Genomic DNA, 20253 nt, shown 5'->3' with positions numbered 1-20253 from the left:
TGCCCGAATCTGGATAACATTTATTCATATTAGCATTACGACCAGCTATATAGAAATGCAAACGAATCACTATGTATTTTTACATGGGTTACAACTAACTTAATTTTGAGGGTAGAATGATGGAAATACATGGAAAAAAGGTCTCAGGTTAGCACAAATATATATATATATACATATATATATATATATATACACACACACACACACACACACACACACACACATGCATATATATGTGTGTGTGTGTGTGCGCGTCTGTGTATGCGTGCGTCTGTATACGTGTCTGTGCGTGTGTCTGTGTATGCGTGCGTGCGTGTGTCTATGTGTCTGTGTTTCTTTTGTTCATCAGTATATTTCTGTTTTGAAATAGTAATTTATCATGTTTATCTAAAAAAACATGAAACCACCATTTTAAAAAAACAGTCATTTTAATGAATAAAACATCAATTTATTTATATAGAAATCTAACGCATTCAGCCAGGATTGTTTAAATACATTAATCTGTTTACGTCCGAGATAGACATGTCACCAATAGGCGGAATTGCGTTTTTTGGAATGTCCTGTTTCACTTCCCGTGAAAAGTCATCTGAAAGAGACAAGAAAATATGACAATTTAATCACTCAAATATGTTTATTAAAAAGAAAGAAAGAAAGAAAGAAATGTTTTATTTAACGACGCACTCAACACATTTTATTTACGGTTATATGGCGTCGGAGACACATGGTTAAGGACCACACAGATATGGGGAGAAGAAATCCACTGTCACCACTTCATGGGCTACTCTTTTCGATTAGCAGCAGGGGTTCTTTTATATGCACCATCCCACAGACTTTTTGATATACCAGTCGTGGTACACTGTACATCCCGCCCTGGCATATGTTTATTAATGACATTTGAATTTAAGGGAAAAAAGCACAAGATTTGAAGCTTCACACAGTCCTAAATAGAGTTCAAAATATCACTCAGAGGCGGATCTAGTTTCTGTGGATGTTGAATTGAAGTGTGACGTCACGCTGCGAAGTCCCAGATTCAAGCATCCCTATGACTCACCATCTGTCATTTTCACTGAGGCGTGGCATGACGAAATTGCATCAAACAGTTCACTAATGGTGTTTTTCTGACTTCTGGACTTCTGAAGGCTGCACAGAGTGGCAATGATTTGCGACTGAATGTCTGGCCGTTTAGAGTGAACACTGGACAGCATGTCTCCCGAATATTCCATGCTTCTTGCACAAAGCATGCAATCACTGCAACAACTGCTTGGTTGCATTTCTTTGAGCTGTTTCATGCACCTTTTCTCTGGTTTACATCCATAAATACATTCACAAATGTATTACTCCATGTCACAATAACTTTTGCCTTTGAGTATACATGACAACCAGATATAACTTAGTGATTTTAACATGTTATTTTATAAATGAAAGTCAGAAGCAGTGTACTGTATGTAACACAGGGATTCTAGATTATGGTAGCCCCATTCCTATGGCTAGTGATATTCAATGTTGGGCTAGTAAGTAACTACTGTTGCCATGCCCAATAGCTAGTGAACTTTTTTTTATCAAATGTTGCAGTTAAGTCTATTTTGTAAATATGAATATCCCGACCCCACCCCAATCCCCCAATGTTAGTGTTTTTAAGCTCTATCTCCCTCTTTAGGTGACATATCTGATTATTACTATTATTTAGTAAAATGTTATTAACTCTACAGTAAAGTAGTGAATTTTTAATCATGGATGTTATAAACATTCTAGAAGCCCGTAAAACACTTTCCATAATGTGGCTGTAAATTGTCAGATGATTGTTTTGTTTAACGACACCACTAGAGCACATTGATTAATCAACCATCGGCTACTGGATGTCAAACATTTGGTAAGTCTGACTCGTAGTCATTGAAGGAAATCTGCTACATTTTTCTTAACGCAGCAAGTGATCTTTTATATCCACTTTCCCCACAGACAGGAAAGCACATACCACAGCCTTTGACCAATTTTGGTGCACTGATTGGAATGAGAAAAAACAATCACTTGAATGGATCTACCGAGGTGGTTCGATCCTGCTATGCAAGCACATCAGGTGAGTGCTCAACTGACTGGGATAAATGTTCAAGGTTAAAAAAGAATTGTTCAAGGTTAATAAAGAATTGAATTGAATATTTATTTTGTACGTAGCCAAAATGATGGTGCTACAGATAGTGATATTCTGTTGTAGATTTTAATATGGAGATAACACTACTAGTGTTACCAAGTCGTTCAAATTTCATTAGTTTTAATCAGTAAGCCACACCTATCAAATTAGTATAGTCTGTATTACAAACAGATATAATTGATATAAGTGCTATCATATTACCTGTTGGGTACAGCACTCATCTGAATCACGGTCGGTTTAGGATCGAACCCCGTTGGTGCGCCCACTGAGCTATTTCTTATTCCAGCCAGTGAACCACACTGGTACATCAAAGGCTGTGGTATGTGCTATCCTGTTTGTGGGATGCTGCATATAAAAGATCTCTTGCTACTATTACTACTGGAAAAATGAAGCGGGTTTCCTCTCTAAGAATTACCAAAGTCTGTGGTATGTGCTATCCTGTCTGTGTGATGATGCATAGAAAAGATTCCTGCTGCTAATGGACAAAAAGTAGCGGGTTTCCTCTCTAAAACTATACTGAGAGGCATAAATAACGCAATGGGTATTTCACTGAATAATCTCTTTTAGAAATGTCAAATCATATATACTAAAGGGACATTCCTGAGTTTGCTGCAATTTTTAAGATGTTGTCGACTAACAGAGACTTTTTGACAACTATAATTACATATCAAATATATTTTTCTGCATAAAATATTACTGGCTGTATACTAAACGTGTTTCTAATCGTTCTAATATTTGTACTAGGTTAAATTTCATTTTATTTCCTAAAATATAAATTTTTCGTATGTACAAAATTATTTGAAGACAAAATCCAGTTTGGGCTTCTTACAAATATTAAGACAATCAGAAACACATTGAATATACACACACTGATATTCTAAACAAGAAAATATATTTAATTTGTAAGTTTAATTGTAGAAATATTTTATTAGTCAGAAAAATCTTACAATGCAGCAAATTGAGGAATGTCCTTTTAAGCATGAGGACAAGTGACATATTGATAACAACTGTAAGTGAAAGAATATTTTGTTCAAATCAGAACAAAAATGGAATAAAATGAGTTTTCAGTAAAAAGCATAACTTGGGTATTTATTGCAACAACACAGTATTGCATATGAAAATCTTGTGCATTGTGTACTCTTGTCCCCCTATAAAAGCAACCATTTTTTGAGTGTTCAGGGTTTTTTTGATACGCCATGGTACATGTACAAGTAATGTTAAAAAATTGCTGTTTTATTGCCAAAAACAAACTTGTGGTTTTTAAAAAAAAAAAAAAAAAATCATAAAAGAAAATTCCCAATTAGAACAATATCTTCTTTCAGTTACAGTTGTTACCAGTATGTCATTTGTCTGCATGCCTGATATATATGTCAAGATTACGAAAGATTTGACATACAAGAGCCGATGACTGATAAATCAATGTGCTTTAAGAAAGGAAATGTTTTATTTAACAATGCACTCAACACATTTTATTTACGGTTTCATGTATATGGCGTCGAACATATGGTTAAGGACCACACAGATACTGAGAGAAGAAGCCCACTGTCACCACTTCATTGGCTACTCTTTCTGATTAACAACAAGGGATCTTTTATATGCGCCATCCCACAGACAGGGTAGTACATATCACAACCTTTGTTACACCAGTTGTGGAGCACTGGCTGGTACGAGAAATAGCCCTATGGATTCACCGATGGGAATCGATTTTAGATCGATCACGCATCAAACGAGTGCTGTACCACTGGGCTACATCCCGCCTCTCAATGTGCTTTAGTTGTGGACCACTGGCTGGAACGAGAAATAGCCCAATGGGCCCACCGACGGGAATCGATCCTAGATCGATGGCGCATCAGGCGAGCACTGTACCACTGAGCTACTTCCTCCCCCCCCCAATGTGCTTTAGTGTTGTCGTTTAAACAATTTAAACATTTAGTTTCAACTTTACCTGTTATTGTATTTGTGGACGTCAGGGGTGGAGTATTCATCAGGGTGAGCCCCATGTACAATGGATATCCTAGCAAGAACACCAGACAGAGGTAGACCGGGATGGCAATGGCCCAGTATCTGAAAAACCCCACCAATCATTCATTTATTTCAATTTATTTTTGAGCTTGTATCCAATTAAGGTTCAAGCACACACCTCAGCTATTTGAGCTGTAGGTCCAAAAATAAATTAGTGCATGGTTAATAATTTTATTTACCAGCCGTCCAGCTTGGCCGGAGAAAATATTGACTTGCCCAACGGTGAAAAATACTATAGTGCTGTCGGAAATAGAATTAAAATGATTTTCGTCAAGTAAATATTTTGTAAATATCTATTTAATTATAGTCTACCTAATTTAGCATTTACTTGTTTTTGCTCTCATTGATGTACAAGGTGGTGTTTACTCTTGAAATTAAAAGAAATATGTTGGTAAACAGGTGATTTGTGCACTTTATTGGAACAGACTATAACATATATTATGTCAATTTCATTGCCATTACAATATGTGAGGGACTGTTTCTGATCATGGTTTACCCCTATTCCTCTCCAAAAAAAATATTTGTATACATTTATAAGTAACTTTTGAGCAAAACTGTCAAGAACCATTTTGAGTTTGTGATCTATTTTCTGGTATTAAAGGTGCTATCTCATAAGCTGCATAATGACAGCTATTGCAAATCATGTTTTTATTAAATTTTGCTTTAACATTTAAAGACTACACCTTTAACTATATGCCCATAAATGATTATAGGAAATGATTTTATCTACTAGTAGAAAATACATTTTTATTGGAGAATATTTATCACAAACAGATGCTCACATATAACTTCTGATATAGCACCTTTAAGTGGTTGCAAGATTGTGTAAATTTCTACTGTATTTATATTGAATTCATATTTACTAAATATGCTGGTCAAAATTAATAATATATGCTGCGATTCAAAATAATCAGTTATCTTAAAGTTTTAAATTAAAAGTTTGTTTAAGGGTAAATGAAATTGTGTGATAGTCTGTTCCAATAAAGGTTACAAATCTCCTGTTTACCTACATTTTTATTTTAATTTCAAGAGTAAACACCACCTTGTACATCAATGAGAGCCCAAACAAGTAAATTGTGTGATAGTCTGTTCCAATAAAGGTTACAAATCTCCTGTTTACCGACATCTTTAGTTTAATTTCAAGAGTAAACACCTTGTACATCAATGAGAGCCCAAACAAGTAAATTGTGTGATAGTCTGTTCCAATAAAGGTTACAAATCTCCTGTTTACCTACATTTTTATTTTAATTTCAAGAGTAAACACCACCTTGTACATCAATGAGAGCCCAAACAAGTAAATTGTGTGATAGTCTGTTCCAATAAAGGTTACAAATCTCCTGTTTACCGACATCTTTAGTTTAATTTCAAGAGTAAACACCTTGTACATCAATGAGAGCCCAAACAAGTAAATTGTGTGATAGTCTGTTCCAATAAAGGTTACAAATCTCCTGTTTACCGACATCTTTAGTTTAATTTCAAGAGTAAACACCACCTTGTACATCAATGAGAGCCCAAACAAGTAAATTGTGTGATAGTCTGTTCCAATAAAGGTTACAAATCTCCTGTTTACCGACATCTTTAGTTTAATTACAAGAGTAAACACCACCTTGTACATCAATGAGAGCCCAAACAAGTAAATTGTGTTATAGTCTGTTCCAATAAAGGTTACAAATCTCCTGTTTACCGACATCTTTATTTTAATTTCAAGAGTAAACACCACCCTGTACATCAATGAGAGCCCAAACAAGTAAATGCTAAATTAGGTAGAGTATCATTAAATAGGTATTTACAAAATATTTATTTGTCAGTTTAATATGAAAGAAATAATTGACGAAAATATTTTTTATTCTATTTCCGACAGTACTTTTAGCCACGGGCATCAGGTTACTATATTTAATGAGAAAGAAGTTGATGCAATGACCTTGCAGGCCTCACAGTAAGAGTTAAAATATAGCCTGCTGTTATGTTTTTTAAAAGAAATATGTTCTGTTAAGAAAACAATATGGCCTGGAAATGAAGAGTTTGGCTGGCTGAAGTAAGATGACATGAGGAAAGGGTTTGGGATAGTGTGTGAAAAATTATGACCTCTGAAGTGTCGTTTAGAGCATTATGGAATTAAAAAATAGAAGAATCACAAGCTATATGTAAAAAACACATACATCCATCTCTCTCTATCTCGTTCTGTCTCTCTTTTTGTCTCTCTCTGTCTGTGTGTGTCTCTCTCTCTGTCTGTCTGTCTGTCTCTTTCTGTGTGTGTGTCTCTCTCCCTCTCTCTCTGGTTATGTGTATCTCGCTCTCTTTCTCCCTCTACATGTAAAAACACATACATCCATCTCTCTCTATCTCGTTCTGTCTCTTTTTGTCTCTCTCTGTCTGTGTGTGTGTCTCTCTCTCTCTGTCTCTCCCTCTCTTTCTGTGTGTGTGTGTCTCTCTCTGGTTATGTGTATCTCGCTCTCTTTCTCCCTCTACATGTAAAAAACACATACATCCATCTCTCTCTATCTCGTTCTGTTTCTTTTTGTCTCTCTCTGTCTGTGTGTGTGTCTCTCTCTCTCTGTGTCTCTCTCCCTCTCTTTCTGTGTGTGTGTGTCTCTCTCTGGTTATGTGTATCTCGCTCTCTTTCTCCCTCTACATGTAAAAAACACATACATCCATCTCTCTCTATCTCGTTCTGTCTCTCTTTTTGTCTCTCTCTGTCTGTGTGTGTCTCTCTCTCTGTCTGTGTGTGTCTCTCTCTCTGTCTGTCTGTCTGTCTCTTTCTGTGTGTGTGTCTCTCTCCCTCTCTCTCTGGTTATGTGTATCTCGCTCTCTTTCTCCCTCTACATGTAAAAAACACATACATCCATCTCTCTCTATCTCGTTCTGTCTCTCTTTTTGTCTCTCTCTGTCTGTGTGTGTCTCTCTCTCTGTCTGTGTGTCTCTCTCTCTCTGTCTGTCTGTCTCTTTCTGTGTGTGTGTCTCTCTCCCTCTCTCTCTGGTTATGTGTATCTCACTCTCTTTCTCCCTCTACATGTAAAAACACATACATCCATCTCTCTCTATCTCGTTCTGTCTCTCTTTTTGTCTCTCTCTGTCTGTGTGTGTCTCTCTCTCTGTCTGTGTGTCTCTCTCTCTCTGTCTGTCTGTCTGTCTCTTTCTGTGTCTGTGTGTCTCTCTCTGGTTATGTGTATCTCGCTCTCTTTCTCCCTCTACATGTAAAAACACATACATCCATCTCTCTCCATCTCATTCTGTCTCTCTTTTTGTCTCTCTCTGTCTGTGTGTGTCTCTCTCTCTGTCTGTGTGTCTCTCTCTCTCTGTCTGTCTGTCTGTCTCTTTCTGTGTGTGTGTCTCTCTCCCTCTCTCTCTGGTTATGTGTATCTCACTCTCTTTCTCCCTCTACATGTAAAAAACACATAGATCCATCTCTCTCTATCTCGTTCTGTCTCTTTTTGTCTCTCTCTGTCTGTGTGTGTGTCTCTCTCTCTCTGTGTCTCTCTCCCTCTCTTTCTGTGTGTGTGTGTCTCTCTCTGGTTATGTGTATCTCGCTCTCTTTCTCCCTCTACATGTAAAAAACACATACATCCATCTCTCTCTATCTCGTTCTGTCTCTTTTTGTCTCTCTCTGTCTGTGTCTCTCTCTCTCTGTTTGTGTGTCTCTCTCTCTCTGTCTGTCTCTCCCTCTTTCTGTGTGTGTGTCTCTCTCCGTCTCTCTCTGGTTATGTGTATCTCGCTCTCTTTCTCCCTCTACATGTAAAAAACACATACATCCATCTCTCTCTATCTCGTTCTGTCTCTCTTTTTGTCTCTCTCTGTCTGTGTGTGTCTCTCTCTCTGTCTGTGTGTCTCTCTCTCTCTGTCTGTTTGTCTGTCTCTTTCTGTGTGTGTGTGTCTCTCTCCCTCTCTCTCTGGTTATGTGTATCTCGCTCTCTTTCTCCCTCTACATGTAAAAAACACATAGATCCATCTCTCTCTATCTCGTTCTGTCTCTTTTTGTCTCTCTCTGTCTGTGTGTGTGTCTCTCTCTCTCTGTGTCTCTCTCCCTCTCTTTCTGTGTGTGTGTGTCTCTCTCTGGTTATGTGTATCTCGCTCTCTTTCTCCCTCTACATGTAAAAAACACATACATCCATCTCTCTCTATCTCGTTCTGTCACTCTTTTTGTCTCTCTCTGTCTGTGTGTCTCTCTCTCTGTTTGTGTGTCTCTCTCTCTCTGTCTGTCTCTCCCTCTTTCTGTGTGTGTGTCTCTCTCCGTCTCTCTCTGGTTATGTGTATCTCGCTCTCTTTCTCCCTCTACATGTAAAAAACACATACATCCATCTCTCTCTATCTCGTTCTGTCTCTCTTTTTGTCTCTCTCTGTCTGTGTGTCTCTCTCTCTGTCTGTGTGTGTCTCTCTCTCTCTCTCTGTCTGTCTGTCTCTTTCTGTGTGTGTGTGTCTCTCTCCCTCTCTCTCTGGTTATGTGCATCTCACTCTCTTTCTCCCTCTACATGTAAAAAACACATACATCCATCTCTCTCTATCTCGTTCTGTCACTCTTTTTGTCTCTCTCTGTCTGTGTGTCTCTCTCTCTGTTTGTGTGTCTCTCTCTCTCTGTCTGTCTGTCTGTCTCTTTCTGTGTGTGTGTCTCTCTCCCTCTCTCTCTGGTTATGTGTATCTCGCTCTCTTTCTCCCTCTACATGTAAAAAACACATACATCCATCTCTCTCTATCTCGTTCTGTCACTCTTTTTGTCTCTCTCTGTCTGTGTGTCTCTCTCTCTGTTTGTGTGTCTCTCTCTCTCTGTCTGTCTCTCCCTCTTTCTGTGTGTGTGTCTCTCTCCGTCTCTCTCTGGTTATGTGTATCTCGCTCTCTTTCTCCCTCTACATGTAAAAAACACATACATCCATCTCTCTCTATCTCGTTCTGTCTCTCTTTTTGTCTCTCTCTGTCTGTGTGTGTCTCTCTCTCTGTCTGTGTGTCTCTCTCTCTCTCTCTCTCTCTGTCTGTCTGTTTGTCTGTCTCTTTCTGTGTGTGTGTCTCTCTCCCTCTCTCTCTGGTTATGTGTATCTCGCTCTCTTTCTCCCTCTACATGTAAAAAACACATAGATCCATCTCTCTCTATCTCGTTCTGTCTCTTTTTGTCTCTCTCTGTCTGTGTGTGTGTCTCTCTCTCTCTGTGTCTCTCTCCCTCTCTTTCTGTGTGTGTGTGTCTCTCTCTGGTTATGTGTATCTCGCTCTCTTTCTCCCTCTACATGTAAAAAACACATACATCCATCTCTCTCTATCTCGTTCTGTCACTCTTTTTGTCTCTCTCTGTCTGTGTGTCTCTCTCTCTGTTTGTGTGTCTCTCTCTCTGTCTGTCTCTCCCTCTTTCTGTGTGTGTGTCTCTCTCCTTCTCTCTCTGTGTATGTGTATCTCGCTCTCTTTCTCCCTCTCTGTGTGTATCTCTCTCACTCTCAGTGTGTGTCTCCCTTTTTTGGTGGTGTTAGTGAGTGAATTTCTATTTTACCTACTATGTTTAAAAATGGACTGTTTTTTCTAGGCAGCCTGCTATTTCAAGCCCTGCCTTCTTAAAAAGCAGATACCCCATCCCCCAAAACCACACCCCTGTTATAGCTTTGTAGTAATCATAAACTGTACTTACTTTTGTGGCCAGTAAGTTAATCCGAGAGCATGAAGCCAGCTGTCAGGAACATATGCCCACACTACGTACAGACCTGAAAATAATCAACCCATATACATGTACATTTACACACAAAATGTCATGCAGTATGGAAGACATTTTTTTATTTAACGACACACTCAATACATTTTATTTACGGTTATATGGTGTCAGACATATGGTTACGGACCACACAGATATATAGAAAGGAAACCCACTGTCGTCACTTCATGGGCTACTCTTTTCGATTAGCAGCAAGGGATATTTTATATACACCATCCCACAGACAGGATAATATATACCACAGCCTTTGTTTCACCAGTTGTCAATCACTGGCTGGAACGGGAGATAGCCAAATGGGGCCACCGATGGGGATCGATCCTAAACCGACTGTGCGTCAAGCGAGCGCTTTACCACTGGGCTATACATCCCGCCCCTCATGCAGTATATGGTTTTATTTATAATATGGGGCAGGACGTAGTCCAGTAGTTAAATGCTCGCCTGATCGGTCTACAATTGATCCTCATCGCTGGGCCCTTTGGGCTATTTCTCGTTCCAGCCTGTACACCACAACTGGTTTATCAAAGGCTGTGGTATGTGCTGTCCTGGCTGTGGGATGGTGCATTTAAAAGATCCCTTGCTACTAATGGAAAAATGTAGCAGGTTTCCTCTCTAAGACTTGATGTCAAAATGACCAAATGTTTGACTTCCAATACACTGAATAGCTAATGATTAATATTTTAATGTACTCTAGTGATTTCGTTAAACAAATCAATCTTAATTTTTTTTTTCATTTATAATTTATGTCCATGCTTATGTGGTATCTAATTAAAGGGACAATCTCAAACTCAAAGCTGCTTGCTGACCCAAAAGGTATTTATTAATTTTTCTTGTGAAATCAGTAAAAAAAAAAAAAAAATAACGACAAAACTAGAGCACATTGATTAATTAATCATCGACTATTGGATGTCAAACATTTGGTAATTCCGACTCGTAGTCATCAGACGAAACCCACCAATTTTTTCCTAATGGAGCAAGAGATCTTTTATATGCACTTTCCCAAAGACAGGAATGCACATATCACAGCCTTTGATCAGTTGTAGTGCACTGGTTGCATTGAGAAAAACGCAATCAGTTGAATGGATCCATAGAGGTGGTTCGATCCTGTGATGCAAACACCTAACGTTAGCGAGCATTCAACCCACAGGAGCTAGATCCCGCCCCCTTGTAAAATCAGATGCGTGTCAGAGAAAGGGTTTCAGGGGTTGTAGTCATTTTTAGGGGCGGATTATGCTTTAGGTAATGGGGGGTGGGGGGGGGGTGGGGGGTGGAGCTTCCAAAACAATATGTAAATGTTTATAATTTGAAGTTAAATTTTTTACGTGGATATCAATTTAGATCTTCGCGGTGGTTTTTGGGTGTTTTTTTTAGCCGGGTTGGGGGGTGGGGTGGGAAACCCCCCATAATCTGCCCCTGATTTTTCTAAGCAACTGTAGGCTTTTTTTCTCTCATTTTCTATGTAAAGACAAAATCACCACCATGCATATTCAGTCGGCCTCAAACTTTATATGGAATCTACAAAGGTCTCTCACCCAACATTTCCAAATATCGTACCTAGACTGGTATATCAAAGGTTGTCGGATATGCTATCCTGTCTGTGGGATGGTGCATATAGAAGATCCTTAGCTACTACTAAAAACAAACTGTAGCAGGTTTTCTCTCTAAGACTATAAGTAAAAATTACCAAAAGTTTGACATCCAATAGCCAATGATTAATAAATCCATGTACTCTAGTGGAAGGAAGAAAGGAAACGACTCACTCAACACATTTTATTTACGGTTATATGGCGTCAGACATATGGTTAAAGACCACATAGATATAGAGAGAGGAAACCCGCTGTCGCCACTTCATGGGCTATACTCTTTTCGATTAGCAGCAAGGAATCTAATATATGCACCATCCCACAGACTGGATAGTACATACCACGACCTTTGTTACACCAGTTGTGGAGCACTGGCTGGAACGAGAAATAGCCCAACGGGTCCACCAGCAGGGATCGATCCTAAATAGAACACGCATCAAGCGAACACTTTATCACTGGGCTACGTCTCGCCCCGTGCTCTAGTGGTGTCGTTAAACAAAACAAACTTTAACATTAACCAACATTTGCAAATATTGTACCTAGAGCCACAATGGACATCAAGTAGAGAACAAACCCATTGACAGCTCGCTCGGGGGTCGGAGATGGAGAATGTTCAGTCATTGGTTCTGCTTCACTCTTAAATAGAAGGAAGGAAGGAAATGGTTTATTTAAAGGCATACTGTCACAGATTTAAGAACCTTATTTCTCTAAAAATTGATAATAAATGATAATTACATTAATTTTTGGAAAACAAATCTAGCTATCGCACCACCATAACTGAACCATGATGGAGTGAAATCCATGTCAACCCTCTTGGCAATATTAGCTTTTGAATTATGGACCATTGCCATAATTCAATTATTTTTACAAAATATCATTAGTAAGTGGAGTATGGTGGTTACATAAATGGTTGAATAAAGTACATTTAGGGACAAATCAAATTTATATTTGTTTAGGTAATACTTTGTTAGGCCATTTAAGAGGTCAGTACGTGGTCTGTGACAGTATGCCTTAACAATGCACTCAACACATTTTATTTATGGTTATATGATGTCAGACATATGGTTAAGGACCACACAGATATTGATAGAGGAAACCTGCTGTCGCCACTTCATGGGCTACTCTTTTCGATTTAGCAACAAGGGATCTTTTATATGCACCATCCCAGTCAGGATAGTACATACCCAAGCTGACTTTCGAACAATGAAGTTGTTCTGTGAGAAGGTGGTGATTTTTCTCCCCCCCACCCTGGGAGCTGTACTGCGTGAATTTGGCTCATTAGCCAAATACCGCATCGAACACAACGGGGACAACGCTACGGTAACACTATGTTACGGAGCTACTTCACCCACAGCGTATGGAAGACCAAGGAGGCGGCGACCGAAGACGTCTCAGGGGGGACCTAACTTGGCGGCTCAACCACCAGGGGCAGTCCCTCCTGTTTCGAAACAGCGGACGAGACCAGCAGGAGCGACTCAGGGTGACCCAAACCCGGTGGCTAAACCACCGGGGGCGGATCATTCTGTACAACAGCCCGCCGTGACTCGACCCGAACACTCGCCAGGAGCGGACCAGGGGGAGTCTAAGCTGTCAGCTCAACTGACAGTGGCGATTCCTCCTGTCGACCCACCGGTGGATATGGACACAGGACACGTGATTATCACTGAGCCCCCTGCCAGTCCACCAGCACCTCCGACTGTTGTTGTTTCTGCAGCGACCAGGCGACCTGAACTTAAGAGGAGAAAGGTTTCGTCGGCGCTTGAACCGGAACTGGAACCGTCAGACTCCTCTAAGTGGTCGCTCGTCTGCAACCAGCTACCAGCCAAGTACCGGGGTGCGGTCATTGGAGACTTCTCTGACACCTCACTCCTGATGTCGCAATGTTGGTCAGATGATTACTGGCGTCATCTACCCACGGGACAAGGAAAATACCAAATGCAATATGGCATGGGCGAATACAGCAAAGACCTAATTGTGATTGCTCAACAGGACGGTCTCTACAGGCAAGGTCACCTGACCCGAGAGATGCCCAACTCTACGATTCACCGCATCCTTAAGATCGTACTCCGGGGAATCTACAAGGGAGCACTCAAAAGAAATCTCGACCTGCTACAGGACAACCTTCCCCACTTAAAACCTGAACCGACCATCAACTCTCCATGAGTCCTGCTGCGCCAACCTTTCCTAGGACAGGTATCAACCTCTTTTTATGGGCTAGTTAGACTTTAAACGTTTTGGAAACAGTTCAAAATTCTTATGTCTATTTTTTTATAAGTAGTCTAACGCATTTTATTTTGGCGCCCGTTCAATTGCTCAAAATCACCTTAAAAACTTTTCGGCCGAGCATTCTTAACTATTTTTGGCTAAAAATTTAGAGTCCAGACATGTTTCGGTATGCAGTACTCTTTGTAGACTTAGGTAAAAAACAGGCTTCACCGAGGAATCGAAATTCAGCCAATCAGAACACGGCTCCCACTCGGTGTTACTTCAAGTTTATGAAGTGTCTGCTATTCGGTCCGCGCTTACTAAATGGCTTTTTTCCAAATTCCGCCCACCTCAAACTTACCCCCCCCCCCCCCCCCCTGCTCCGGAGTCAGTCACTGGCGAAGTCAGAGGCTAATTCCGTAGTGGGCGTGCCTGAACCTCTGTGGATAGGGGCACGTAAATATAGTTGCCCGTTGCCCGTTACCACGGCCTGTTACACCAGTTGTGGAGCACTAGCTGGAACGAGAAATAGCCCAATGGGCCCACTGATGGGAATTGATCCTAGATCGATCACGCATCAGGCGAGCGCTGTACCAGTGAGCTACATCCACCCCCACCCCGTCTGAAATAGAAAGCATGCAGATAAAACTCGGATCTCATCAACAGACAAAAGATAAATTATGTCATTTTTCATAATCTTTTCAACAGAGAAAGATAAATGTCATTTGTTGTAATACAATCAAGTGTTTTATATATATATAGTACCGAGCTCTAGACTAATTGTTTTCAGCCTTTTGTGGGATATTTCTTTCTGTGTATATGTAATATATGATGTCTGTGTGTGGGTTTTTTTTTAATTAAATGTTTTTTCCTGTAACCTTATCAACAAAGAAAGATAAATTTATATCATTTGCTGTAAATTACAGTGTAATACAACCAAGTGTTTATCAAATATATATACACCTACAGACATCTGGATTTATTGTTCATGGTTTTTTGTGATATTTTCTTTTGTGTGTATGTAATATATGAAAGAAAGAAATGTTTTATTTAACGACGCACTCAACACATTTTATTTACGGTTATATGGCGTCAGACATATGGTTAAGGACCACACAGATTTTGAGAGGAAACCCTCTGTCGCCACTTCATGGGCTACTCTTTCCGATTGGCAGCAAGGGATCTTTTATTTGCACTACCCACAAGCAGGATAGCACAAATCATGGCCTTTGTTGAACCAGTTATGGATCACTGATCGGTGCAAGTGATTTACACCTACCCATTGAGCCTTGCGGAGCACTCACTCAGGGTTTGGAGTCAGTATCTGGATTAAAAATCCCATGCCTCGATTGGGATCTGAACCCAGTACCTACCAGCCTGTTGACCGATGGCCTAACCACAACACCACCGAGGCCGGTGTGCAATATATGATGTAGGAGTGTGAGTTGGGTTTTTTTTAAATGTTATTTGCTGTAATCTGAATAAGGAAGGAAGGAAACGACGCACTCAACACATTTTATTTACGGTTATATGGCGTCCGACATATGATCAAGGACCACACAGATATGGAGGAAGGAAATCCGCTGTTGCCACTTCATGGGTTACTCTTTCTGATTTAGCAGCAAGGGATCTTTTATATGCACTATCCCACAGACAGGGTAGTACATACCACAGCCTTTGATATATACCAGTCGTGGTGCACTGGCTGGAACGAGAAATAGCCCAATAGGTACACCAATGGGATCGATCCCAGACTGACCGAGCATTAAGCGAGCACTTAAGTTTACCACTGAGCTGTCTCACCCCATAATCTGAATAAGTGCTGAAATATATAACACAGCTTGACTCGCTTTGTTTTCAGCCATGTTTTTGCGGGCTTTTTTATTTTAGGTAAAAATGTTTTTTTTACTTTTTTGTTAAAAGTTCTACATACTTAAGTACATATCAAGGCTACAAGTGGCTGAACTCACTTCACACATTATGGTTAGAATTAGGGTTAAAGTTAGGGTTAGGGTTATAGATAAAATGATTAGGCTAGGCCAGGGGAAGTTTTAAGATTAGGGTCAGGTTGAGGTCGCAGACAAACCCCCTTTTACAATTTTGTTTTTCTTTGCAGTTAATATTGACTTTGAAAAGAAAAAATTGGCCTGATTTTTAAGTCCATTACAAAACAACAACAAAAAAACATAAGAAAAAAGAGCCCCCACCCCCAACACAACACAAACGCCATAACTAAAACTGGATCCCAATACTGGAGGAATTTAAAAACAAAAACAAATTCACTCTGTCGCTCACTTATTTTGAACAGGCAAGGCAGATGGCCGCTATAAGCTCTTCTGGAAATACATTCAGGACGCCGCCTGTACGTCTGTTTCAAACTACTGACAAGAAATATATACTTAGTAACAAAATGACGCCATAGTAAAATTATACAACCCAAATTATGACACGAGGGGAAGTAACTCTGTCTCGACAATTCGATTGAATGCATGTAAAGGTATGTTCTGTGGTCAAGAGCAATTTAGGAAACATGTTGTTGGGTCATTCTAGAGAACATATAATACGTGTTAACGTGACCAGTTTTGGGGTAAACTAATTTTAACATTTTAAAAGATTCTTAGATTTATCAACCGCGCGCGCTATGTAATCAAAACTGTTTCTAATGTGCAAGGAAGGTTCCGTGAAACGCGTGTCACGCTTGAGACATGACATATTGTATCTAGGTCAGAGAATTCTCACTGCACGATCGTACCGTGCTCTTCGTCTTGTTACCTGTAGAGAAAGATACACTTGAATTGTTCCATTTGGTCTTCTCTAGTTTCATTTCGTAAATACTGGCTACAAATGCAGTTAGAATTTTAAAGCCAGTGGGCCCTGTGACCTTTCCAGGTGGTTTAGACTGGCGAACGATATTTACGGCGTGTGTGTGTCTGTCTGTCTGTGTGTGTGTGTGTGTGTCTGTGTGTGTGTGGTGTGTGGTGTGTGTGGTGTGTGTGTGTGTTTACAATCGGTTTTCACGAAAGCGACGCCTAGGTTACGGGCCTAATAACTGGATCCAACGTGGTTTTTGTTTTTCTGACGAATTGTCTTGGCCAAACTGTACATCCGCGAACGATATATACTCTGTCAAAAAAGAAACGCATAGGTGATAAAGAAAGAAGAAAAGTGTTTGATTTTACAAAATATCGTGGTTTTTTGTACAATGTTGCTGAATGACAATGTTTGTTAATGTTCTTGGAATGGGAAAGCATGCCCAAATGCACCCTAAAACAAATTTAACACACGTTGTGGCACGTTGTGCGACAATTGCAGGAAATCGGCGTGAAATGGTCAGATTTTGTCGAATGCACGTGAAACTCGGGGAAAAGATTGGGGTAGTGATGAGTATTTAAAGCTGCAATGCTCGCAATGATGCCTCATTTCCATTTCGACGTAGACGAGTTACAAGATGCCAAGACTAAACATGCCGAATCGAAACATTGCAATAGGCCGCCTCCAGTTAGGCGAATAGCAGTCAGCAGTCGCACGCCACATGAACATCCATCAGAGCACCATTTCACGTCTCTGGGACAGTTAGCAGCAGTTTCAACCATGCGACGTCAGCATCGACATTTACGTGTTCGCTGGTGCACGAATGTACAGGGGTGGAACTTGAGAAACTGGCGGCGAGTATGGTTCAACGACGAGTCACGTTTCCTTCTACAGCGACGTGTTTACAGACGCCGAAATTAAAGTTTTGCCAACAACTGCGTCGCCCAAGTTGACAGATTCGGTGGAAGGAGTGTCATGATGTAAGGAGCCATCTCATACACCGGCAGAAGTGAACTTGTGTTCGTACAAGGCAACCCGACAGCTGTACGCTACTGGGATGAAATTCTTCGCCGTCACATGCTTCCCATTTTGGATCGACAAAGAGAACTCTTTCAGAAGGACAATGCCAGGCTGCATATGGCACGTGTAACAATTCCTACAGAATGAGAACATTAATGTGCTGTCATGGCCATCAAGATCGCCAGATCTCAACCCCATTGAACATCTGTGGGACGAACTGAACAGACGTGTACGCCAGCGTGACCCGGAGCCTCAGAGTCTTCCGCAACTGTCACATGCACTGCAGGAAGAATGGGCTAGGATTCCACGTGCCCTGATTCAGAGACTCATTCAGTCTATGCCAAGGAGATGTCTCGCAGTGATTTCTGCTGCTGGTGGCCACACAAGGTACTGATTTCAGGGCCCTTGTCACGGGGATCCTATAATACCCGTAACTGAATAAAACACGATTATCCAAATATCTCTCCTAACTGTATATCTATTAGATCTCTCTGTAACGGGCAGTTATACCCGCGTGGCTCGGTTCTAGGTATATCAGAGATACGATCTTATATAAGGTATATATAATATAGCACGTTTAGTTCACTAGAAAACACAACAAAAACACAATACACTTTGGAATCTGTATTAATCTACGCGGACAAATGTACTGCCGCAGTAGTTAATTAACAACAACAAATAGTAACAACCCAGAACTGATCACTTAATTAGTTAATCACTAGGTGTCTAATTTATACAATATTCTAATCATTTCACCATGACACAACACCCACACGTGTGATAATTGAGAAACGCTTCCAGGGGAACTTAATTAATAAAGGAATTACAACTCTATTCCTAACTGGTTAATTCTTAACTACTCATTCAGTAACCTTGTAATACAGAATTAATACTGGTACCTATCACAATAAAGACAATAACCTACAGTTTAACTAGGTCCTCTAGGATGACTGGTTAAGCTTTATATATATATTAGAACAGTGAGCCTACAGTTTACTGCGTCAGATTACCGGCAGCACCGTCTAAATAATATTGGTATAATACAGTATTAAAATATTTAAAGTCACATCAATCACATCAAGGTTATACAACAGAGCAGAAATAATATTTACCAAGTCCAAACGGACGCGTTCCCTGGAAGCCTTCCAATATGTTTCTCCCTGATATCTCTAAAACCCTAGCTATTTATTATAAAAACCCAGTATCGCCTGGGGGTACATCGCGGCACCGAATACCTACAAGTGATATTTCCACAGAGACCAAGACGACAATTTTCCTTAGATGGTCAGACTTGCTGACGCCTAGTCGCCAAATTCACGGTCGTAAAAACCGCACTCGCGGAGGTATTACGTAACTACTGGCCACATGGCCTCCGCACCTGGGCTGGGTGTGTACTAGGCAAAGCTCGACCACGGTCGCGCGGAGGTATTACGTAACAAAGTGCCCACCTGGGCTTAAGTGCATATTGGAACTGCACACGGCCCTCTAAAACAATTAATATCGCTACAGGCGAAAACAAAATTAAGAGCATGTTCCGTCACAGCCCTCGTGCGACGCTGTTTGGTGACGAAAACGCCTCCACTGCCGTCAGTCCATAGCAAGAACATTGTCACATACTCATGTAAAATTTGAATGTGATACGATCATAAATAACGAAATTATGCCACTTTGTATTAAAGAGATAATTCCATGAATATTTCGCCTATGCGTTTCCTTTTTGACAGAGTATATCCCTAAACTATCGAATTCCGTCGCCCATCGAATTATGTCCCATTTCACTTCCGCACTCTTTCTAATCACACTGCGCAAGCACGGACTTTAATTCTATTGCATATGTATCAACTAACCAAGCCTCGATCGATCAAAATAGAAAATGAGGGTGTAAAAAGTTTCTAAAGTGTGTTTGTCCCTTTTACAGTAGCGATAATTCTGTTGTTGCATACAGAAACCATATCCAAAGGTTATAATAGATTAAAACCTGTATAAACGAAGAGACTAGACTTGAGAGATCGATAATTACTGTCGTGTACATTAGTTGTGTCTACATTTAGTTAAGTCACATGACTGACACTTTTATGGGGGGGGGGGGGGGGGGGGGGAGGTATGGACGGTTGTTTGTGTCAGATCAACAATTGTTATTGAGAAACAACATTAGTCGATTTTTCTTCTTTTTTTCAGCCACCTATAAAAGTTGTTAGCACACATTTTCCTATATTCATGAAAAAAATTTGACTACTTGAAAAGCCGTTAAAAGTGGCATGACCGTTTACAAAGCATCTAAAAAAATCAAATCTAAAACAAACTTTAAAGAACAACAAAGCAAGGGGAACTTTTTAATCTCGAACACAGTGGTGCTGATCGACAACCAATGTTCATTAAAAACGTGTAGATATATTCATAATTCATTTACATTTGCTTCGTTGGCAATCCACTGTGTTCTTCTTGCCTCAATTTTATGAAGGATGAGATCTTCCATACAACCCGCGTTTGTGACGTTCACATAGGACGGATTTTGATGGTGTTACAAAAATTACAAATGTTCACTTCCTGATAGGAATATTACATTCGTTGACAACAAAGGTAAGTAATTACAAAAACATTATTATTATTTTAGATTGTATTGGACATGGTAAACAATGATGTCGTTAAATTTATCCGGTTGTTGGATTGAACATATGCAGTAGCGAGTTCCTGTTAATAGGACGGAATTCGATAGGTCCAGGATATATACGGTACAAAACAAAAGAAGTATTCAGTCAAAGTTTACTTCTGTTTGAGATCCTTCC

The 20253-nt window shown here is 40.1% G+C and overlaps 1 protein-coding gene across 3 annotated transcripts; it reads right to left on the bottom strand.

The window, feature by feature from the left end:
- Positions 1 to 432: 432 nt before the first annotated feature.
- Positions 433 to 20253, bottom strand: LOC121390569 (phosphatidylinositol N-acetylglucosaminyltransferase subunit P-like). Of its 3 annotated transcripts, none has more exons than XM_041522417.1 (5): positions 20235 to 20253; positions 11971 to 12067; positions 9771 to 9843; positions 4092 to 4210; positions 433 to 586 (listed from the first exon to the last, which is right to left on the bottom strand). In XM_041522417.1, the coding sequence occupies exons 2-5, from the start codon at positions 12050 to 12052 to the stop codon at positions 474 to 476; spliced, it is 387 nt and encodes a 128-aa protein (XP_041378351.1). In that variant the 5' UTR covers positions 12053 to 12067; positions 20235 to 20253; the 3' UTR covers positions 433 to 473. The 3 variants fall into 3 exon arrangements, with proteins under 3 accessions (XP_041378351.1, XP_041378350.1, XP_041378349.1); XM_041522416.1 differs by lacking the exon at positions 20235 to 20253 and adding an exon at positions 16409 to 16452; XM_041522415.1 differs by lacking the exon at positions 20235 to 20253 and adding an exon at positions 15932 to 16065.

The sequence above is a fragment of the Gigantopelta aegis genome, chromosome 15 (genome assembly GCF_016097555.1).
Source record: "Gigantopelta aegis isolate Gae_Host chromosome 15, Gae_host_genome, whole genome shotgun sequence".
Taxonomy (NCBI): Eukaryota; Metazoa; Mollusca; class Gastropoda; order Neomphalida; family Peltospiridae; genus Gigantopelta; species Gigantopelta aegis.
The sequence above is the reverse complement of the archived record's forward strand: the minus strand, read 5'-3'. Positions and strand labels throughout refer to the sequence as shown.